Genomic DNA, 26,004 nt, shown 5'->3' on the forward strand with positions numbered 1-26,004 from the left:
TGGAGATCCCCGTCCACAAAAACGCCTCAAAACGTAACCCCGGTCAGTCGCCTGACTTTCGCAGTCAGTGATTCCTTTGACTCACCCTGAGTCACACAGACCCCGGAAGGGTCGGAAAAAGGAGTCATTGAAGAAACCACAATAGGAAATGCCTCTCTCCATTGTGAACTAATGAATGGAGGGATGCTTCAGCACCTGTTGGACACTTCCCCTATGGACTGCTCAATGGATGAATGTTATGATGAAGCGGCTCAATCTATCCTCATTTATTATGCGGCAGGAATCGATTCTGTTTTGATTGTTCGATGAACAAGAGTGTCGACGGGGATGTCTCAATTGGACCATCGGTCGCCTGACTAACTCAAATCTTTGGTTTGTGTTTTCATTCGCAATTACCATGGGCAGGACTCTGATAGATTATTTGATTGGTTGAGTCGTTTCTTGTTGATTATTTTCTTAGTTATTTTAATGTTATGATGTCATTGATCAATTAAGAGGTGAGTGCGGGCCTAACTGAAGGAGTTATTGTTACATGAAGATTTCTTATACTTATGAATTAATTACTGAAAATATTTGAAACTATTTGTCAGACTGCGAATAAAATCGAAATCACTCTCTCCCCTGGTTTGAACCTCTCACCCCTGGCTCTAGAACATTCATGTTAAGCGATGGCAGAAAGTACCAAGGAAGAGAGAAATTGAAAAAAAAAAATGAATTAACCACCTCCCAGAATGCAAAAGAAAATAGGACTATTAGGAATCTTCTTTCTTCTACATACTGCTTCAGCATGCTCAGAATAGTTATTAGATATGAAAAGATACATTAGATAGATTAATCCTTGTCAACTTTAAGCAACCAGTTATTTTTCTGAGCGTCTTCAATCCTTAAACAGTATTTCGGAAATCAGAACCAAATATATTCTACCAATACAACAGCAGCAAAACAAAATTTTAATCATTTTTTATTTTTTCCAAGAACTAAACATCGCTGGTAATAATTTTTAAAAGTTTAGCTGTAAAATAAATCATTATTTAACAAACTTAATACTGCGATCGATTGTAAGAAACTTGAATGTGGTGATAAATATGGAGTCTCGAAAAAAACATTTTAATATTTTTATCCATGTCTTAGATACGTCAACTAACAGGTATGACAAAATCAGTTTGCTGTCGGTTATATGTTTTTTTTATTATCTTAAATATAAATTACTTGAGAAACCAAGAAGTTGGTCCGTGTAGCGTTAAAAAAATGCGCTCAAAATAAGGTAAAAACTATTTATTAGTATCCAACATCCATTTTACAGGGCTTTATCAGGACAAAACGAGAACAGAATAAAATCATTTTGAAATATGATAAGAATGTACATAGAAAGTTATATAAAAACTTACAATAACTTTGATCACATTTTTCAAATTTTGATTGCTTCATTGTAGGCCAAGTATTTATTTTTAAATTCATTCTCATATACACATTTTTTTGCATTCCATCTCACATAATTTTCATAACACTCACGCAAATATAATCAAGGTAAAAATAGGTGTGGTAAGTATGCATAAATTATAAAGGCATGGACGTGGAATAGAGAAGTGCATTTGTACATACTTCACAGTCTGACTCAACCATACTTTTTTGTAATAATTTCTTTGAAATGTATTAAATGAAGGACTCTTTCTGAAAAGATCATAACTAAGAAATTCAACTAAATACAATCTAAAGGTGCCTTCGTGACCTAATCTGAATGTAGTTAGTCATGAACAACTCAAATAATCAGTCCTTAAACCTTATATGCTGTAACTAAGAAACATATATTTATTTTTCTAAGGGTGATGTGATATCAGTGAGGGTTCAAACTAGAATTTTGGTGACTGACTAGCCAAAGTTAAACGTAAATATCATTAAATTTAATTAAATTGAACGGTTAAAAAAAAAAGCCAAACAAAAGCTTAAACTATAAATTTTACATTTCAAAAAGAAATGATAAAAATTCATTGATCAATAAAAAATAAATAAAATGCAGTAAGAAACAGTAAAATTAAAATAATAAAATTAACTTAAAGTAATACTTAGAGCCTAATATTCACACACACAAAAAAAAGGAAATAAACATTTATTTATTAAGCTTGAGAAAAAAAGGCATATACATATATTAAATTCTATTAATTACTGCTAATTAATTAAATAAAGAATAAATGTATTGCTGAATTAAATTTTAAAGCGATATAAATTAACGATTAATAAAAAGTAATTTATGAATGATGAGTAATAAATATCCTTATAATAAGTAAGACCTCTTTGAGTCTGTTTCCACTGCCATATTTGGGGGTAATAAGAATCATACGCGTTACTCTTCATCATATAGGTACAATTAACTGATTACATGATAGATCTGTGTGGCAGAGAGATAGAGTTGTAATTGAATTGTTCACCAAGCATTAAATAAATAATATGACTACTACATCAAGTAAAAGCTATTGGTATTTTCAAATACCTAACATTTCTATTAATAAAATAATAATAAATAAAATATTAATTAATTTAATCAATAATAAATGTCTTCCCTATAACAATAGCAGAAATAAATGTAACAATAATCTTGCGATTTATAATGATTATCATTACTTTATTTTAATATTACATATTTTTCCTTGGAATCCTATTGTGAGTTTTTTCCAACAGAAATACACGTTTTAATGTTCCCTAAGTCCTACTAATCAAGTCTCCCAAACTTTTTAATGTGTAGGAGAGTATGGCTCAAAAAAGTAAATTGAACATAACTGAAATTACCTATTTAAGATAGGTATATGCCTGGAATGTTATTTTTTTTTTTTTTTGCTAAAATAAGCATAACTTATATGGTACTGGTACTGGTATTTGGTGGGGGGAACAAGTCCGCCAAGTTGGCCTAGTGGTTCTTTTTGCCAACCCCTGGCGGCTACCTGAGTTGCCGCGTACTAACCAAGGGGAGAGTGTCAAGATTCATTCTTCGGGACCGCCGATAAATGAAAGTTAACTGCACCAGGTGGGAATCGAACCCACAACGTTCCGAAACAAGCATACTGAGACCTGCGCCCCGACCCGCATGTCCGCCACGTCCCTTACCGTATATGGTACTACGTACTAAAAAAATTAAAACATTTTTATTATTTTGTCAAAAATGGCTGTATCAATTTTTGTTTAACTCTCTTATAAGCCTCCTTCATTCTCCACTATCCCTTGCGAGCATCCGCCATCTTTTCCAAAATCTCTACTCCAGCCACCTCAAATAACCTTTCGCTATCATGTCTTCTACCAGGGCTCTGTTTCATATTAAAGAACAAACTAATACTATTAGTCTTGTCGATTTAACCCAATACAATTACACTGACTTGTACAATAGTAACTAGTACTTTAGTACTTTTTAACTCCTGTAATATCACTAATAGTCCTCCCTATAATGAAAAAAAAAAGTATTTGAGTAGTTAACACGCTGTTTCTATACTTGTATTTTGAACTAATACATTATGAAACAGGGCCTTAGTCGGTCTTAGAGCAAAATTTTGGGGATTGATTCCCAAGGCATACGTGCTATATGGTCCAGCTATCTGACTTACCTTCCTCTCACATTCACACCAAATCCAGTTTTGCGTACATCTAACGCAACTCCTCATTGGTTTAGATTCTCCATTGTGCTTGATGGCATACTAGACCATAGATTCTGCGCAAAATACGACTCTCCTTTGGCCAACAACTTGCTTTCTGAGGTCTTAAGTACCATCTAAGTCTCAGAACCATAGGTGACGACAGGACCTACAAATTTTTCATACACCATTATCTTGAGCCTGTGAGACAGGGATCTGTAATTCTGAATTTGTCTCACAGCAAGGCAGCTTTTATCCTCAGCGCTATCCTTGCTTTTAATTTCCTAATTGAATTGATTACTTCCTTTCTTTCCTTTCCTTTCACCTTTCCTCCACCATTTCACTATTTTCGGTTATTATTGCACACAATACTTAAACGCTTCGACTGTTTTCAGTGTGTGGTTTCCTATTTTGATACATATCTACTCCAAACGGTTTTCTTTAATTTAGCTTGTAAATAATCATTAATTTGAAGCCATTTCAGGTTACATTTCTTGACAGTATTACGACATCGTCAGTATAGGCTTGATTTTGTGTCATCCTGTAATGAATAGTGCCACCAGGATATGTCCGAATGTCTCTTACTGCGTACTGGAGTAATGTTGAACAGAGTGGGAATGGATCTCCTTGCTTCAGTCCGTCTCTGAGCTCGAAATCCTCCGACAATGGACCATTCAATTACTATAGACCTGCTACAGTTCAGGGCCATTCCTGTCAAAGCGACTAGCTTTTTTAATATTCCTAATTTCACCATTGTTTTCAGTAATTCCACCCTGTTTATTCTATTATAGGCCTGTTTAAAATGTGATGTAGTTTTATCTGGTATTCGTATGTTTTCCAACATTTGCCTCATCAAAAATATGTTCTATAGTTGATCTGCCTGGTCTAATTGCACACTTTACCTAAGATCTTCTAGGACCCAAACTGGACTTTTTTGTTCAGCAGAATTGAAAAGACTTTGTATAACGTGTTAAGGAAAGGTACGCCTCTATAATAATCATTGTTCGTTTCCTCTCCTTTTTTCAAAATGGAGCATATTATATCAATAGTTCTGATAAAAATGTATAGAAATAAATTTTTTCTATTAATTTATTTTCCCTCCTTATTTATGAAATACCATGTCCAAATATATATTTAGAGCCAATGACATTTTCATCCTTTATTTGCCATTAAATGTCCTAAAACGTGTATAGATACAGAAATATACTTTATTGGGACTTATATTGCATGTATGCACAAAACAAAATTGACTGGTATAGAAATATCTAAACAAAAGAAGTATTATTATTTTCGTATTGTCATTTTAAATTTTTTAATACTCTTTTAGAACATTACATGCTAAATCACATATAAAAATTATGAAGAATTAAAGCGAATATAATACTTTAATATTTTTCTACTTATGTTTTTTTTAAGAAAAGAAAAGAAAACAAAAAACAGACGGCTCAAACTAGGAGCTTATATTAAAGAAAAGGTCTTTCCTCGAATAGCAATGCTTAAAGGGGCATTAATTGTACTTTATGCATGAATTAGATATTCCATGCCCTTTCTTATGAAAAGGGAAAGGACGTTTATTAAAAATTTAAATAATTCAAAGGATGTATTAATTTTAGCCCTATCCTATTCATATTTTAATACCCAACTACCCTCCCAGGGAAATACATTTCAAAGGTTAGCCCATTCAGTCTCAACTTCTCTAATAAGCAGGAGAGAAATAATATATCCTTTTGTAGAATTAAAGTTTCCTTTTGAATTTCAACGGCTTATATCTTGCAGAGGAGATACTCCATCGTCTGAGATTTGCATCCCACACTCAAAAAAGCCCTCATATTTCATCAAGTGGCCTGTTTCGGCTAAATGGATTTGAAGAATAGGGGTTGATATATTTTAATTTTTAGGAATCAGTTCAATTGAATATTTGAATCGAGCCGAGAAATCTATATAATAATCTAAGTATAAGGGCCCAAGATGAGAGAAAAAAAAGAAGTTATTCACCCAATTACTTTTATGAAAAATATATACAGTTAATGACTCTATTAGCCATAATTAAAGGGAATAAAAAATAGTGGCTATTCCAGAAGTTACAAAAAATTCATTTTTTAGATTTTTCAGGTAAATAAAACATTGTGCTTTATTTTCTGTTAGAAAAAAGTTCAATTTTTACCTCGAAAATACAAGGGATACATCAAATGTCATTAAAAGGCAAATATTGAATTATTTAATGTGAATGAATGTATTAATTTTATTTTAGAAAAAACATAAAATTTTTTATTCGGAGCTCCATATTCTTAAAACAACAACATAAAACCTTTATAGGTAATTATTTAAAGTAGAAAAGGTTTTCTAAAATAAAAGGTTGCTTTTTTGAAAAAATGTATCTCGAGAACTATTGGCCCTAAACAATTTTTTTAAGACTCATATATTAGCAGATTGATTCTATTATAATTGACTTTCGATTAGTTATTTTAGTGTTTTATGAAGTTTTAAAGAAATGGAACTTGAAAAGATTAATTTTTGGAACGTTTTAAACAGCCAGTATTTTGTTTCTCTCCCAACTGTGGTTGAAAGATTCATCAATTTTTAATATTAGCTATGCTCAGTTTTCATCGAAATAATCAAAGACTGTGGTATAATGACTTAATTTTTTCCTTGATTCCTTGGACTATTACTTTGGGTGAATATCCTTCCATCTCTTAATTAATTGAATTAAAACCAAATATTGTATTAAAATAACATAATTAGTAACAAAATTAATTGTTTCAGTTGGACTTCATGCGTAAGTTTGGCTACATAGAAGGGTCCGAAGGCGGCTCAGCGGCTCAACCTCTATTGGGGAACATCATGGAGCCCAAGTTCAAAGAGGCCATCAAAGAAGTGCAGAAGTTCGGAGGCATTGAAATAACGGGTGAATTGGACAATAAGACATTGGAGGTAGGTTCAGCAGCATATTATTAATTTTAGAGCTTAAGCCCTAATACACCCATAAAAAAAAATATCCGATTTACCCAACCAATCCAAATTGATGCTTAACTAGAAGGATTTTGGATAAATAGATTCCCTAATTAGTCTCTTATAATATTTTTAAAAACAGTTAAGAAAGCAGGAATATATGATATTTGGAAAAAGGTAAGTAAAATTTAAAAGAAAATTGAAATAATTTTTTTTTATGAGCGTGTATTAAGTAGACGATTATTTTTGAATTAGGACGTGCATATAAAAATAAGTACAGTATTGTTGATAGTATTTAATACATATTATTATTTTCATAAAATTCATTATTATTAGATACCACATCACCCATGTAAAGATTACCTTATTAAAGTAAAAATACCATAATGAATTAAAACGATTATAAAACTTTAATATTTTCCAAAAATGATAATAAAAATTAGTAAAATCAACCCTGTTGCGTTGGAGCGTGAACTTCACCACATTACCTCTCTGTACAACCGTGGGTAGAAAATTTACAAATTACTCAACACAAGACCCTTCAGTTTTTTATTTTTTTTTTATTTTACTTAATCAATCGATTATTGATAAGTTAACAATCTTTTGGATAACGTAATAAAAACCAACTTCTATCTTTATTTTGCTTTTTCAAGCTTGCATTCAAAAAATCTTTATAAAAGAAAGTCATAAAATCACAGTAGTATCCTTTGCTTTATAAGAAGTAGTCAATTACATCGTGAACTACAATTGAAATCGATAAATGAATTTATCACAAAACTTTTTCTAAATTCCATTTTCAGTTACCAGCAATTAAAGTTGCTTACAGCTTAGGAAATCTAACTTCATCTTGAAGATTGAAACTCAGACTGATGAGGCATTTTACTTTGAACTCTGTATTTAACTATATATAATATAATATTTTCAATTTTTGAGACTGGTATTTATTTTTTATATAAATCAATTGGTATCCATGTTAAAACTCAACAGTCCAACGTTTCGACCAATTCGGCCATCTTCAAGGATAATCTTAAAAATAAATTTACATCTCACATACAATCATTTAAAAATATTTTGCAGGTTTGATTTTATACCAACTATCATATAATCATAGGTTTATGAACTCTGTATTGAACATAGTGTAGTATTGATATCAATAGTATGATGACATCGATAGTTTACTATTGATAGTTGATAGTGTAAGTTATCTAAAATTAAAAGATTTAAAAATGAATGAAATTGTGACAGAATAGGGCAATATGACTTTTAATTAATGACCTGGGCAGAATAGCCTGCAAAATGTTTTTAAATAATTGGGTGTGAGGTGTAAATTTATATTTAAGATTTTGAATTAAAAATAAATAATAAAATTTTGTTATAGATTTGTTTCTGCTTATCTAGACAACCACTTTCTTCTTCGTTTTCACAATTCACCGGAATACTTCTAGAAAGCACCTTTAGCTCCCTATTATTTACCTTAGCTAATATTCTTTGTGTTATCCAACAACAAACTTATAATCGTATGAAGTAAAACTTTAGAAGTAAAGCAAAAATCGAATATTCAAACAATTGCCAAACATGAAAGACAATATTTAAAGTAGGAAAAAACAAAATATTGTTTAATCGATAGTTTGTTAAAATATTGTGTAATCATCAAAACCTCTAAAAATTAAATAACTATATTTACCCAATGTGAAAACCACTATAAAAAATCAAATTAAATTATAAAATAAGAGAAATATTCACTCGTTATGAAAATTTGAATTTGGTCTCGGCTTTTTCCGATTCGAACTCCTCTCTCTGTTTTTTCAGTATTTCTCATTTAATTATCTATCAAATTGTTTAATATTATTTATTTATCCATTGATTTTTATAGGAAGTAATGTGAACTGGTTATTTATTCCAAAAAAGCAAAATTAAAAGAACACATCTTTTATGAGACCAATTTAAGACATCATTTTCCTTGTTTATGTCTTAAACTTTTCAAAACGAAGCAGTACCTACTCAGGTCTTAAATAGCTTTTGCTAAACATAGACAAGTTTGAAACTTACATCATATATTTATTAAATACGTTCAGGATTCATCACAGAGTAATAAGATCAACTGCATTTAGCTGATATCAGTTACTGCCCATTTCAAACTAAAAGTAATCCAATTGTTTTATATTTACGTTCATGACTAATCTTCAATTAGTGTTTCTTAACTTGACGGTTCCTTCCTCAAATTTTGTTAGATAATCTTGTGTAAACTAGATCTCACAAAGGCACTTAAAGCTTCTTTTTTTTCGTTCATTAAACTAGTCATTCTTTTTATAGTTTAAATAAATGACGCGGTCATATTTGTCGTAGGTAATAGAAACTGAAATATATTAGTTTTAAAAAATGTCATCTCGATTCGTAGTGGTGATTCTATTTAAACTACCAAAAATAATAGGGAAATAAATTGGAAAAATCTGAGGAACAGGTTGTGTTTATTCATAATTGTTTTAATAATTGCTTCAAACATTCCTGCTATAAAAAAGTAATAATAAAACAATATATATATGATGATTTTCATATTTTTTTATACTTTTAATGTTTTTCTTTGCGGATTAAGAAAAAAACATAATTAAAAATGCTGCCCACTGTATTGGGATGCTAAATTCACATACTTATACCTAGTCAGATATTTTTTTTTTATTATAATGTATATGCATTGTAGAGTAAATTTATAATTATTATTGGCGCGACAGAACGTAGTGAACCGTTATATCTATTAAAATTTAAACTAGTTTTCCAGTTTTAATATATCATAAATTATTTAGTGGAAGTAGAAATAAGAAAGAAAAAAAAAGAAAAATAAGAAAACGAAATTGATAAAAAATTAAAAAGAATTAATCAAGCATATCGCCGATTATAGTGTATTGCCGTAAAAGTGGATTACTTTGTGCCAAATTGTAGAATTTATCTGATATTCTGATGTCTTGATGAAAAAGAAAATTCAGTTATAATAATAACAATTTTATTATAAATCCAGACTTCTGATAGAAGATTATTTGAGTCTCAGAAAAATAAAATTTTTAAAAATAACCAAACTTTTTCTTTCTTAAATAATTAATCTTCTTTACCAGAAAAATTCCATAAAAGATAAAAATAAACACTGGCAAGTTATAACAGTTCACTCGAGGAATGTGTGGAATCACTGGGTCCGATGACACCAAGAATACTTGAACTCACTAAACTACTGGTACATAATACTAACAAGTAAAAAAGTATAATTTTGTTATAATAATAATAATAATAATAGTCAAAACTAGTATGTACTCCCACCACACATTGGCCTAGTAGATGATTAACTTAAGATCAATTTACCTTGCTTAATATTCAAGACGCCAAACCAGTCGAATGCCATTGTTTATCCAGACAGAGGAATGTGCTAGAAGTTGTGGTTTGATAGGCGACTATTTGAAGTTCAAGGACTTGAAGTGCTGACTCACTGCTTGAGAACAGTCAGGGAAGCTCTTTCAGTCACGGGTCTTAATAACGGATCTACTTCAGAGTCTAAAGGCATCTTAAAAAATGTTTTATACAACTTTTGAAACAATGGATATTATTTTTATTGGTTTGACAATCCTATGAAAGTCAATCAAGACATTTGCGAAAGTTCGTAATTATTTTTATAATAATAATAATTTAATGAATAGGAACTGTAGATATGTAGCATAGAATGTGGGAATTGAATCGCTAAACTTTGGTTAAAAAATATTTTTTAAATTTGTAAATCTGTTAATTTTCTTTGTCAAATATTTCAAAAGTTGCAAATGATAAGTATAACACAATTTAGTCTCAAGTTTCCGGTAAGAATATGATAATTTAAATGTCTCAAATTTTAAAAATATATGATAGTAATAGGTTTAGTGAACCAGAAGTTTCGATGATGAAAACACTAATTGTCCTGGCAAATGGTAAGAATCTTACTAGACGGAAGTACTCGGGCAACTTGCAAAAATTTCATGGATTCATGACACAAAGTACGAAAGTACAATGTGCTTAATGCGTTCTATTGCATGTTGCTCTATAATGTGGTTAATCCTAAGGATAGATCCGTGTTATATCTGAACCCGCGATATAATGTGGCGTGTAATAGTGTGGGTCAACTGTTGTTAAATGATAACGTCCAATTATTTTAGAATGTTTTTGTTTAATTTATTTTTATATAATTAACTATAAAACATTTTTAATTGATTTCTTCATAAATATTCTGAATATGGCAGAGAATTTTCAAATTTGATTTATTTCAGTGAGACATTATAATTTGCACTCATCTTAACATGATTTCAGTTTATTTTTTAAATATTTACTTATATAAAATTAAAGATCATATTAATTTATCAATAGTAAAAAAAATAAATAATTTATCAGATCAATGAAAAAATGTGACATTTTTCTTTATTTATTGATTACATATTATTATTGGTTTTAATTTTTGTTTTCTTTCTACCTTTTTCTATTATTCCCTTTCTTAATGACTTCATTGAATTTATTTATTAATTGCTATATTAACATCACATATAAGGATAGTGATCAAGATGCTTTTTCACCTTAAACATCATCAAAACAACCTACCAACTAACCACTGTAATAATACAAGTATAATACAAGGATAGGTATCACCATCTTTTTAGATAGTCTGTCTGCCCTTCAATCACTTGAGTCATCTAGAGTCACCTCTACATTGGTGACAGAGCAAACAAGCTTTAGAGTCATTGGTGAGCTCAAAGGAACTTGAGTTAGTTCGGGTCCCCGGTCATGAGGGAATCACTGGAGATGAGAAAGCTCATCAGCGTGTTAGAAATGGGGCTGAGTACCCTTGAATGGGGTCAGAGCCGTTTCTATGCATCTCTAAAAGGCATCAGAGCAAATAAGTCAGATAGCAGACCCTTGTAGCGGACCCTTGTGCAACTCCTTAGTGGAGGGAATGTATAGGGCTAAGACAGGCCAAATTACTAATAACTAAACCCTCTACTAATAGAACTAAGTGGCTGCTAAGTCTATACAGAAATGAACTTCAATTACTAATAGAAGTTCTTACAGGTCAATGCAATCTTAAAAGATCTGTCCTACTAGCAGATTCTGACCGGTATACGTCACTAAGAAAAAGGCTTCTAGGCTCTGATATAATCCTAGATAATTAGGCTTCCTCTATAGATTGGGTGCCCTTTTCAAATTTCATTAGAAAGTCAAACAAGTTCGATATAGAAGAATAAAAGTGATAAAAAGAGTCATTCTATTAGTGTGTCTTGGGATTGGAAAAAGGACCAATAGGCCCACACGCCGGACTTATTTCCCCCATCATTACCAGTACCAGTGCCAACTGACCACATCACCTCTTTGTTTAAACTTCGGTCAAGAAATGCTCTTCCTTACCAATTACTGAACCCAAGACATAGGTAGTGATAGAAATGTTTTACAAACCATATATACACATGTTATTAGTTTAAAACCACCCTATAAATAGACTGATAGTCCTTTGAAAGGGTGATGATAACATGTTTGTAAATTTAACGACCGTCATTACACAGCAAATGAGTATAATCTGCAACGTTATCAGATATAACAGGCTGTGGCCCTATTACCAGCGTCACAACTACCTGATTATACTGTAGAAAGTGACTATATTTGTTGTTAGCTAGCTTCGGATTTGTTAAATAAATTTTAATTGGACCTTTATTTATTTTCTTTTACTATGCTCTATTACTCTGTTTTATTGTTCTTTTCATAGCTTTTCCTATATATGATAAATTTTAGCGTTTTTTGTGCTGTTTTAAAATTTACATTGTACATGTCAAAACAGCTACCATTTTTTTGACTTATTACGATGACAATACTTCCCTTACTTTATATTTCACTAGCTGTCCGGCAATGCTGCGCTATTGCTATATTAGAGGAAGTATATAGATATAATAAACACAATTGATAGTTTAATTTATATTATTGTACATAGTTAAATTAAACATAAACGTATTCTTTATTTTTATATTTGGTAACATAAATTGAACTATCTATATTATATTACTATGAACCGTCTATTATTTAAAGAAATTTTATTATCTATCATATTCTCATGTATGTACTCCATAAAATATGAATAGTTACTAATTCAATAGAATAACAATTAATTTCGCTGTATCGTTAGTACTGGTCCGATTAAGGTGATATTTTCTTATTATTTAAGGTAATTTTACTGTCTAAAGTATGTTCAACTGTGTTCTACCAAAACTATATATAGTTTTTAAATAAAAACGCTCCCTTTGGCTCAAAATTTTCAAAATATTGAAAAAATTAAGACTGACTGACATGTGATAATGTGGTAAAAAAATTTTTAGGAGTGAAACAAAGTTAATATTCGTTTTTAGCACCACAAGAAAACTTTAAATACGCTTTTTCGAAAAAAACATTAGTCCAATTTTCGCCTTACGTCAGCCCTATATTTCTTTTAAAGTATCTAAAAAATTTCAAAACGGCTACACCAATCTATATTAGTATAGATTAGTCTTAGCAGTGGTTTGGAACACTATATACAAACCGAGTCTAATTAAATCAATTTGAACCAGAAATATAAAATAAAACGTCTGATTTTTTGTCCCTATTTGAAATCCATATTTCGCCCTTAAAACAGTTTGAAAAAAACTGCACGCAAATCGGTCCAGTACTTCAAATGTTAATTGTGGACAAAGATTTGACCATTCCAATTTATACAATAGATATATTGGTAAGTGAAAGTAAAACATGTCTGTTGTCATAAAAACCATGAAAAAACAATAATTCAATCATATTTTATATTTATCCATTGTTTATTACTATTGCACTATGTGAGGCTAATTTTTTTCAGATAAAGAAAATCAAAATCACTTAAACATTATGATCGAAAAGTTGTTTTTGTTGCTATGAAAATTCATATTTAAGGGTTTCTAAAAGCGTGTAAGACGATTATTAACGTTTTTTCTGAATAGAACAAAGTTTAACAAAAGCTAAAAAAAGTCGTATACTATGGAGTGATAGTAGTAGATATGGGGCGCTCTTGGCTATTTTCGATTTCTCAGTCGGTTTTAAACGTTTATGTGAATACTGTTTTCTCTCCTATTTAATTATAAAACTCCTTCCTAGTTCATATTTTATTACTAATAACAATAGGAGATGGTTGATTATTAAATAATTAATATTAAAGGTACTTTAGAAGAATTCATTGTTTCAATGCCGCTTTAAGCTATCCTGTCTAACCATTTAAGTTAAGTTAACTATTTAAATGAGGATAACATCTAGCTGATATTGAAGATAATTTGATTGTAGAAAAATATACCGAGTTAAATCAAAATCGTTTGAGCCGTTTTGGAGAAAATCGAGAAAATGTGAAAAATCTAGTAACATTTTGGATGTAAAAAAAAAAAATATGATGTACAATATTTAATTCGCGTTACTCTATCCTAATTAATACATAAAACACAATTAACAACGCTTAATAGAAACAGACAAAATACAAAATAGAAATAACACACGGACTACTTTCTAAGATAAAAAACTGTAACGTGTTGGAAAAACCAAAGCAAACCTACTTATCTGGCACAAACTAGTTGGATCACAATGTAGAACACACTGTAATAGACAATTGTAATATTCTTATTAAACCATTTTTAATTGTAATAGTTTTTAATCATAAATTACACTGTGTAGTAAGTAGTTGATGAAAGTATTTGCTCTAAAAAATTGTTTTTTTTTCATTGTAGGGTATGACTATGGAAACAAATAAAGTTGCGAAACGTCGCCTAAATAAATTTGTATTTTTCACTGATCCTCAAGATTCATAAAACATATATATATACCTACAACAGTCATGAAAAAAAGTATATATACATAATATAAACTCCATATAGGTACTAGCAGCGAATCGAATATTTACCATACTGTTTGTTTGGAGTTAAACTCCTCAGGTTTTCCCCAGCTCTCCTGAATTGGAATCCCGGATCTTGCTAAGAACGAAGTACAGTACTATTCTAGTGATTGCAACACTTAGCAAGAATGTTTCTTTTTATAGTTTTGTTCTTCTTATTCAACGACATTATATATTCCAACTATGGCAAGATAAATGGAGCATTTGTAGTCACTAAGAAACACAACCTTTCTTGAGTCGAGACAGGACTGAATATTGGTATACTTCATTTTAATGTTTAAAAAAAACTATCATGAAGTAAGCGGTCTCGTTCTAATAATAATTCATTCTATTTTCAAATTGTTCTTTTTTAATCATTCATGAGAAATAATCCTTTTACGGCAATAACCGTTATTCATTTTATGGTTTTGTTTGCTTAATTGTACGATTTTCTTATTAATAATTCTTTAAGTTCACCATTCTTTAGAAAAAATCTAATTAAGGCGTTAAAAAGTGTTTTACTTTCAACGATATTTACTTAATATATTCAACAAACCCTCGTTACAACAAACTATTATAAGGTGATCCATAACCAAATAATCATTCATAATTTATCACAAACCAATTTGAGATTTTAAACATGATTGTTTTTTTATTTAAAAATTATTTGAACTATGGCAGGATTCATTATTTTTTATCCTTAAAGAAATATAGACCAGTTGTTAAGTCACAATGAATGATGAGAAAAATCATTGATCAATTAAATTGTGAAAAGAAAAGATATTAATTAAATTGTCAACAATTAAAAAAAAATAATGAAAATAGGTCTCTACGTTCTAATTCAATATTCTTTCGAAATAAATATTTGGCAATAGCCTAAATAATAAAATATTACTTTTTATATTTTTTTAATTTGCAAGACTATAATATACGAAAAAGTACTGATTATTATTATAAAAAATATTAATTAATTTTATTATTTTTAAAAAAGTAATATTAAATGTAGCTTTGAAACGGAAATAGTTTTAAACATTATTATTAAAGAAAAAAATTTGTGTGCCGTGACCAGGATTCGAACCTGGGTTATTGCGGCCACAACGCAATGTCCTAACCACTAGACGATCACGGCTACTCTCACCGAAGACCAAAATATGTATCATATCTTAAAATATTTTAAATCAAAATATATTATGGTTGAATCTTGATAAATATAGTTTTAATTCAGTCTTTATCATCATTTGTTTGATATATTATACAAACTGTTATTTATTTTTAAGCACTTGTTAAAAGTTAAATAATAATTAAGTTTCTTCTCAAATAAGGTGCTTTATTTTAACTAATTTCCTGATATTTAATTTCACTTCAATTATAAATATTATATTAATTTCTCAACAATTTTATATTGTGATTAATAACATATTAATTTTTAAGGGATTCATTAAAATTGTTTTAATTAAATTAATTTAAGTTGATTAGTTTGTGAGTTAAGTTATTAATTATATTAATCCATCAAATTACTTACAAACCTAAATGTATCACCTTCATGTATTCAAACTTCAGTAGTAAATGTATACATAATGTATAGTACAAGAAAAAGCATAATACATCATAATAAAGGTTGCATTGGTTCTTTTATTACTAGATGCTCATAGAAAAAGTTTTAAAATAGCAAATATCAAAATAATTGATCCTTTTAATTTTTTTAAATATTTTCAATTTAGGTTAAGTTTTCTCGGTTGGAAAGGAAAAAAAATGACATGTTTATTCAATATGAAAAAAAAAAAAAAATTCTAAATCATCTAATTGTACTTCACAATCTGTAAGTGTTGGGAAATAAATCAATTTTTCTATATGATTTTAATACAATTTAAATTAATGAGGATTATAATAATTAAAATTATTTAAGTATATTGTTTAGTCCAGTGTTTTCAAACTTTTGTTACAAGACACTCTTATTTTTGTTCATAAATAAAAAATAAAAATTAAGTTCAAAATAAAATAAAAATAAAAAAAACATTTATAAGTATAAATGAGAAAGATGAAATTATTTATATTGATATGGTAAATAATTATGATTTTGTTCCCTGTTATTAATTATGACCTAAAAGATGAAAAGATATTCTTACTTAGTAACTAAAAATAATGTAAAAGTAACTTTGTGTAGGATATGAAATACTGATGCTTTAAAATTAATGTTTTACTCCAATTATTGATTATATATGTAATAGTAATTTACAATCTAATGATTTCTTATTTTATTGATATTGAAATTTTGATTTTTCCACTCCATTAGCTGCTCTGAGCTTTAAAGCTTTTACACACTCTTATTATCTAATACAAATCTGTCATTCTGCTTTACTCCTGAGATTAAATGTTTAGCTTCATATTGCTCTTGAATTATACTCGAATCCAATTGTCAGAAGGCAAAATTAAATTTTGAAATTTAAAATAACTTGGAAAGCTTGACATTTTACTGAGGTTTAGAATTGAGTCTCTTTCGATAATGCTCAGACAACTGAGACCATTAATTTGATTCAAATAGTGCAATAGTTTTAACCTTTATATGTGGTTATTTAATTTACTTAATCCCTCATTTATCCCATGCTTTCTTAATACATGGGATTAAATTCTCTTTTGGTGTTATTCTCATTTCTGAGGCCTATTAATTAATTAATTTTTCAATTAGCTTCCATCAGATTTTTTAAAAAAAAATGTTTTTATTCAACGAAATATATTATTTGACTTAAGAAACTTTGGTTATTTAGCTATTTTATAATTCAGGAACTTTTAAAACTCATTCTATACTTTTGTTGTTCTTAAATGAATAACATTAAAATTTTTTTGAGAAAGCTTCTCTTGTATCTGTTAAATTTTTAATGTTTCTAACATCACTTTGATGTAATTAATAAAGGAGAAACTTAGATACAAACCTTCCAGGACCGCTTAACAACACTTTTCATGTAATTGAAAAAAAAAAACTAAACATATTTCATCACAACAGCAAAAATACAATTATACATTGACAACCAAAGGATAGATGAAGCTTTTCTATGTCACATTGTCTGAATACTTGGCCATGATTGCTTCCACTGAATACAACCAAGTTTAAAACAACGAACTTGTGAAGCAAGCTGTTTTGTGTTAAGAAGGCATGTGTTTGAACACATTTTTAACATATTACTAGCTATTATTGTAACAAAAGAGCATTAGTAATGTATAGTGGATGAAAACACCTGAAGGAAACAATATCTACCTCATTTTATGAAAAAATGGACCTGACCATGTTTGTAACTAAGTTGCTCAAATAAAATATTAAGAATTTTTAATGAATAAATTCAAAATAAATATGTAGCTTTATCATGAATTAAAATATAATAGTTAAATGTCATCATATCTGATCTTAGAATTATATTAGGTTCATATCTAATATGTTTTGATAATGACATGTTTTATAGAGTAACTTTGAGTAGAATCTAGGACCTGTATGTGTGAATGGTGATTGAAAACAGCCAATTGTTTTGGTCCTACTAGAAAATCAGTGTTTCCTCTTTTATCATGATACAATAATTAAAACGGTTTGGTCATATTATGAAGATGAGCTATGAAAGAGTGGTCGGTAGGTCATACATGAATGTCCCTGACAGTGTTAGCCCACGTGTTAGGCTAAGTTTAAGTTTAAATTAAATTGATATAATAAATTATAATAAAGTTCAGTGAAATAAACATTAATGTGGAGGGAATCAAAGTATGATTCATATTTTATTCCTTTAATATTTAGATATCACTTAAATGTAAACTAACTAAAGAACAGTAGATCGAAAAGCATAAATTAGTATACTACCCGTTACTTATAATGGTCGAATGTAAAGAAAATGCCTTAAACAAAGCTCCTAGTCTAACCATATAGTATGAAAACTGGATGAACCAGCAAATAAAGTTATAGGAATGTAGACTAGGTTTATCTTCAGACTCAAGATTCAGGAAAAACCTGAAAGAAATTAATGTGAAACGAAAATAGAAGGACAGCCTCAAAGTCAGACCCAAATGTGTAATGGTAGAGGAACATAAAATGAAATAGTCTGGTCTTTATGAGATTAAAATGAAAAAAGAAAAATTGAATAAAGTTAGACTGAAAAGATAGCAAGCATCCTTGATGCTAACAAATCAGAAGTATACTGTCTACAAAAATAGACTTTACGTTCTGATGATCAAGAAATTGGAATTATTTCTGATTGTTGTGCCTTAACTCATTAAATCTGAAAATATTGATTTGAAATTTATCAGTTGATCGAAAAATAAAATATGAATTGTTTTCAAACTGTCTTCGGTATCAGGTATTTCTCATATATAGTCCCTAAATGAAAACATTCATCAGCATTATAAATATAGATGTTTCAAAAGGGGGAATTGAAAGACCAGCATTCTCTATCCAACAGTATCCCCAGAAGGTCTCATTAAAACTGTGTTTGCACAAGAGCATTCTTGAATGTCATCCTTCAGCAGGCAAAAATCTTACTTTACATTCTGGAATGTCATTCTGCATTAAATGGGTCAAAAGTAGGAGGCAATTTGGAATTAATGAAACAAAAATGAAAATAGAATAATAATGAATTGATTTATAGTGATATTTTATCCCGAATAATAAACCACTTATAATATCACAAATGTGCATCTGAACGTTCAAAATTAGAACGTTGGATAAATTGAAGTAAATAGTGATCAAATTAATAGGTGAAATTTTCTTTGATAAATAAAGGAATTTCATTTCAAATAACAAAATTATATATTATTTAAAAATATATTGTATTATTTGAACAAATTAAACTTTTTTTATTGAAAGGATAAATTATTTAAAGAGAGGATAAATTATTTAAATATGTATTTAAAAAAGAACTGTAATATTAAATTACATGAGCTATATACTCAGTTTAAATTGGGTAAAACTCTGGCGGTCAAGCATGATTCTGACGAAATCACCTCCTTGCACAACCCCTGGTCTAGTAACTGTACTTCCTTACCAAAGTACTGAACACAGTTTTCATTTATTTATCATCTGATAAATTTTTGTTCCCATACAGTAAATAAATCCGATAAACGATACAGAAACATACCCTTCATTGGTTGTAGCGGTACAGATTTTAATTTTTTTTCTTAAATATACACAGTTATTATTTGTGATAAAAATAAGTGAAAAGTAATCAATTAATTAATAAGAAAAACAATAGAAAACCGTAATAGTAAATTATAAAAATTAAATATATACATATTTGGCTCAATGTAATTTTATTAAATGAAAATAAAGCATGCATAAAAATTATTATATGTGAATTAAAAAAAAAAATAGTTGAATGTCAATCATTATTATTGATTTATTGTTTATTAAACTATTGAGGTGAGTGACACTATATGTCTTTGACAAGATTTGACATGTTCAGTATTAGTTTTGGCTATGCACAGTAAGGAGTTACTGATTAAATTCTGATTTTTGAAATTTAAATGAATAATAAAAAAATAAAATTTCACACATTTCACATCTGGATAAATGGATTGATTTCAGAAAATATCTTCAAATATTATTATTACTTACTGCTAAGCATACAACCTAATTTTCCCTGGTTTTAAAATATTTAATTATTATAAAAAAATATGTTTTTTTCTTTTGTGCTTCATTGATGGAACTTATTTTCAAAACTATTATTAACTTTTTAAATGAGATGGTCATTAAGATTAATAATAATAGTGAACAAATGATTTATCGAATGTTCTACTCCCCACTTCTTCAAAGCAACTGGAACTACGGTGGACAGGCTAGTCCTTATACTTGAAACTTTGTATTTTAGCTGTTAATGTCACGACAGAAATCCATATATCTCAGGTTTATAGATGGATATCAATTATATTATATTAATATAAATATATAATATTATAAAAATGTTTAATGGCGTTTCATTTTAATAATTGCAAAAGTGTTGGGTATAACAATTTTCTATAAATATTAATACAGCCTGTCCCTATTTTATCAGCATCACCCCATTTTAAGTTATTTTGGAGTTAAATCATTGGAAAATTTATTTCAGTAAAATTTTAGTCACTTAAATTCAAAATTATGAATATTTTTATTGAATGAAGCCACTAAAAAAATCAATTAGTATGAAAAATAAAACTATAAAAATTGAGTGCAAATTATATAAAAGACTTTATATATAACATAAGGGCTATAAAATATGTGAATACACATTTTTTTTGTGTAGGTTTGAATTTAGTTTATGTTAGTTCCTAGTTCCAAGGAGCGTAGCCCAACGTACATGTGAAGGACTGCCGGCACCAGTTTATCAGTGGTATCCTCAGAATTTTAAATTTCTAATCTCCTGATAAAAATTAATTCTAAAAGGGATGAAACAAAGAAAAGACAATAATGGAATTATTTGTTTGAATACAATTCACAAGAGAGTTTCAGATTCCATATTTATAAAATAGATAAATTGATTATGAATGGAATATGGTCCAGGTGCGGTAAAAAAAAACTCAAATAGTAGATAATTATACTATTTTATTGAGCCAACGTTTCGCCCCACGTTGGCTCAATAAAATAGTATAATTATCTACTATTTGAGTTTTTTTTACCGCACCTGGACCATATTCCATTCATCTATACACACGGTCAATCAATAATCTTCCAGTATGTCACAAAACACACGGGGCCACTTTATTTTTGATTGCCGTCAAAACAGCCCTAATGAAGCCCTGCAACGTGGGGCGAAACGTTGGCTCAATAAAATAGTATAATTATCAACTATTTGAGTTTTTTTGTACCGCACCCGGACCATATTCCATTTATCTATACACACGGTCAATCAATAATCTTCCAATAAATTGATTATCATTTTGTTCATTAAATTCATATCTCTATTCCTCACAATTATCCTGAAATGTAATTTATCCCTCAAGAATACATATTTTTGTTAAATCTCTTAATATACATTTAGAAGTTTCCTACATTATTCTTCTATACATGTAATAATCTCATTTTTACTAAAAAAATTTTCTACAAATGTGTTACTAATGAGAATTAAACAGTTCAGTTATTGGTGGATTTAATTTTTAAATTGAAGATATGCTTGATATCCCGTGCACACACATAATTGTTAAAGTCAATGCTAGTGCTGGCCTAGTTTAATTATTTATTTTTATGTTTAAAAAATAAAAAAATACCAAAAACCAAATTTTCTATTTAGTACTGTTTCAATAGGAATATGTTCCAAGTATATATTTTTACTATAACACTAAAACTCTTCATGACAAAGGCAGGCACTAATTTTTGCTGCTCCTCCAATAAACCATGCAATAAAATTAGTTTATTGCTATAACATTTTTAAAATTAAATTAAATAAATAAAAAAATAAATTAAATCTTTTAGTTGCTCAAACTGCAACTAATAATGAACTAGTCAACATTTTGTCTATCATCAGTAGTAAAAACCACAAAATCATAGTCGTACAGACTACCAATATTGAGACTGTACATTGTACAACAGAATATGTGTTACTGTTTCATAAAAAAACAAAAGATATTATTGTTTCTCTTTAATTTGAAACTCAAAAAATAATTATATTATATATAAATTATTGAATTAGAAGGAGACCGTCCATGCTGATTGGTGCACACCTCCGCTAATCACAACAGAAGACCTGATGTGTGGGTCAAAACATTTGCCATTAATAAATAGTTTTAAATATTTTTGTTTTTCTTGACTACAACCCAGACAATCTCCTCGTAAAATAACAATAATTTGAAATATTAATATTTGATACTGAAATTATTTTAAAAATAAATGTTTTGAAAAAAAGTCTCGGATATTTATTCTCTCAAAATCGCTTAAAGTACTTAATTTATGATAATTTTTTATCTGATCCGATGAGGTCTGAATAAGTGAACCATTATTGATTTTTTATTCACTACTTTTTGTTTGATTTTTAGAGTTGATTTTTGGTTGGTTGTTGTTTTATTCACTAATTTTGATTGGCTAGCTTATGAATGAAAAAATAATTTTATTCTGGGACAGTAGTTCCTTAGGAACAATTATCTATTTAAACTTTGTGGTTATTTGTCTGGCAAAATCTTTACAAGGTAATGATATTTAAATTAAAGTACTGACAGAGTGCCTGGAAAACTTAAAAATAAAGCTTATGAAGTAATTAAAATTGTATGAAGCAAGTTTACTGACATATATTATATTCTAGGCCATTTGAGCTAGAAACCTTCATAGTATCTTACTATAATAGCTTTTTTTTTTTTTTAGGCCTTTTCACTAGTTCCATGGTCTTTTTGATTTTTATCCATAGTTGAATACTTTATCTTAAATTAAAATATTCTATAACGTACACTACTTTTCTATTTTATTTTCACTGTCACAATGGCTGGACTCTTACTCTAAATATTTTTAAAGCTTCCTTTCGATTTAATTTCCCCATTTGTTTCTTATTTTTAACATTATTATTAATTTATTATTCTAATTCCTGTATTAAGGAAGAATAGCATGGCGATTCTTTTAAAAACAAAATATTATATCGCCAACAATTTTTGATATTTGATAGGTGTTGAGCAAATACAAGTACCTTAGATGGTCATCCTCAAATGAACTTGATAGTTTTTATAATATTCTCCAAATTGTCCCCAAGGCCCTATAGAGAAACACATTTTTCATGATCCCTCTGTATTTGGGACACTCCCCAAAGATTCTTTACACAGTTGACATTTAGGAAGGACTCTCAGTGATATCTGTTTATTATAAGATGATTATGGATCATGAAACAGTGTCAAATTCAAAGTTGGCTTTATGAGTTACTTTTGTTATTATGTGATGCAATCCAGTTTTATTGCCCATTGTGTAAGATTCTAATACATATTAGTTGAAACAGATTTAATGTAAGTGGGTATAATAATTTCAGTGAGTGAGCTTCTGTTACAGATTTGGGCGTTTTGTACAGATTTTACTCAATTTGGTGTTTTTACACATTTTTTTGTTTACTGCACTTTTTCATTTTATGTTACTGCAATTATTATTATTATTATTACTGAAATCCGGTCTCTAATAACGAGATTGTAAATATTACATGACTGTTCTCCAATATCCCATGAGGGGTCAGAAGCAAGACTTAATTGTTTTTCGAAAAGAAAGCGGCCAACTGAGACAGTAACAGATGAAGGAGAATATTAAACAGCGTGGAACAGGTAATGAAGAGACGGCACATAGATAAGGGGATTAGCTAAATGGCCTGTTCACAGCTTCGATAGCTCAGTGTGGGGTCACAACCCGCCCCGCCCCCGTCTACCTAACGCTATCAAGGAGACCTATCTTCCTAATCGTCCTATTGGGTTAGTTGATTGCGGGCACCGTCCTGAGGGCTACATCAGGTGACTTCTGATAGTGGCCATCTGTGGTTATCATGTTCTTCTCTTCCAGTCATTCGTGGAAAGAGAAGAGGTATGAAAGGAGCGATCGTCCTGTTAAAGAAAAAGAAAATTTTATTTTTGAATGTATTTCCGAAACAAGAAAGTTTAGGGCCTGAAATGTTCGAGTTCAAATTCCGCAATTTTATCAGTATTTTCTTTCACTTCCATGTATGCTTATTGTACAGAAAATCATTACGGCTATAAAAAATTTCGAATCCTATTTTTAGGCAAAAATACACGTTTTGAGGTTCTATGGGTTCAAATAACTAACTCACGTTAAAAGGTATGTTTTTATGTGAACAGCCTTCTGCAAAAAAACAAAACCAAAACAAACGAACGAATCGAAATAACATAATTAAATCAAGTATATATCTAGAATGTAACAGCAACGTTTTCGATGAAATTGACATTCCGTAAGAGCCATTTTTATAATCAATTTTTCTTTTCGATTTTCTCGAAAATGGCTCTAAACTTGGTACATCATAGTACAACTAAATGGTTTTTAATATCAGCTTGTTCTTGTCTGACAGGTCTCAAAAGTCAAATTTTCAAAATGGCTTACTCTAAAGTTCCTTCAATAGTTTGTTTTAAATAATTAACCTTTGCATGTTTTCAATATATACAGTGTTTGTTTAGTTTTCCAACGACTTTAACTGTTGTGTCTGAGTTCCAATTCCTCACAATAATAAAATATAAGTCCATAAAACGATTATCGAAACAACTAACACTTAGTTTCAACTGTTAAAAACTTGAAGCATCAGTTTTATTAAAATTATTGGTTTCACTTAAATTTATTTGTCATTTCATGTCATTTGTATCAGTCCTCAATATATCCTAATTAGTGAATTGTTCATATTAAATTTAAAATTAAAATTATTAATCACAATTATTAATTTTTTATTTAATGAGAAAAATTGACTAATTAGGCTATATTCAGGACCTATAGAAATGGCCTGGGGAAAATAGCCTCCATGAAGTAGTTTCTTAAATGTTTTAGTTCTGAAATTGTATTATGATTGTCCTTGAGGATGGCCGAATTGGCCGAAACGTCGGACTAAATGGAATACAAAATGTTTTGAGACTAAAATGGATACAATTTTATTTATTTAAACGAAATTTATTTATTCACAATGGTAAAAGGCAATGCTTCAAAAATTAATTGGTTAAATGTTCGTGGTGATTTCCAAAATATTTAACAAATGGTTTGCTAATAGAAAAGTGCTCAAAGCTGATTACTCCAGCTTCGCAGGCCAAACCTAAGGGAACCCGCTGAATATCGCCATTGGTTCTTTGATATATTAATATCTTGTTTTAGAATGGATTATTAATTTAAAGTACAACTTCTTTCAATTATTTCTATCAAATTTATTTATTTTCTCCAACTTTTCGGACGTTGAACAATTATCAAGGAGGCCTTGATATGATGTACCAAGTCTACGCGCTATTATGCTCATGTATATGCTTTTATTATGTCCAAGTCGATTAATTAATCAATTGAACTTTTATATCAATTACCTTTAACTATTTACCACGCTATCATCACAATGAATGAAACTGATGAATGAATTGACTAGGACAAAATAGCCTGTAATATTTTAAATTTGAATAAATTAAATCAAGGTCTCATTTGTAATGGTTTAAGAGCCGAATCATTGGAGAAAAAAAAGGAAGTTGAGAGAAAGGATGAAAAGAACATTTGTTATAAATTCAAAATAATGTTCAACAAGAAAATTCAGTGTATTTATGAAATAATTAAATTTAAAAAATACAATATATTATAACAGACGATTTATTTTTGTATTTTTTTCCCTGCCTTTTTCTTTATTTATTATTATTTTTCTACCTTTGCTGATTATTGAATGAAAACTATATATTGATATGTATGAGAGGTACCAGCTGGAGTTTTTTAACTTAAAATAATTTCTTTTGTCGGCATGCCAAAGGTACCGCCGGACCTAGGCAAGTAATGTACAAAGACATATAGATAACAGAGGGTAGGTACCCTCTGGGAACCATTAACCGTCTAGGCAGAGCCATTATCGTGCGCCAGTTTAGACATTAGAAAGTACAAAGAAATAGCCA

General features: G+C 29.2%; 1 protein-coding gene and 1 non-coding gene across 2 annotated transcripts in view; one reads left to right on the top strand and one right to left on the bottom strand.

Annotated features, from left to right (window-relative positions):
* The window catches only part of LOC106679737 (stromelysin-3), a 107,849-nt gene that overhangs the window by 13,710 nt on the left and 68,135 nt on the right, over positions 1–26,004 (top strand). Inside the window, exon 2 of the mRNA XM_067051629.1 lies at positions 6,381–6,548. Coding sequence (XP_066907730.1) covers positions 6,381–6,548 — 168 coding nt within the window. The remainder of the gene's footprint in view (positions 1–6,380; positions 6,549–26,004) is intronic.
* On the bottom strand, positions 15,527–15,598 carry TRNAH-GUG (transfer RNA histidin (anticodon GUG)). Its single transcript has one exon. It is a non-coding gene; the product is annotated as a tRNA-His (tRNA).

The sequence above is a fragment of the Halyomorpha halys genome, unplaced genomic scaffold (genome assembly GCF_000696795.3).
Source record: "Halyomorpha halys isolate HHAL.00 unplaced genomic scaffold, Hhal_1.1 Scaffold216.1, whole genome shotgun sequence".
Lineage (NCBI taxonomy): Eukaryota > Metazoa > Arthropoda > Insecta > Hemiptera > Pentatomidae > Halyomorpha > Halyomorpha halys.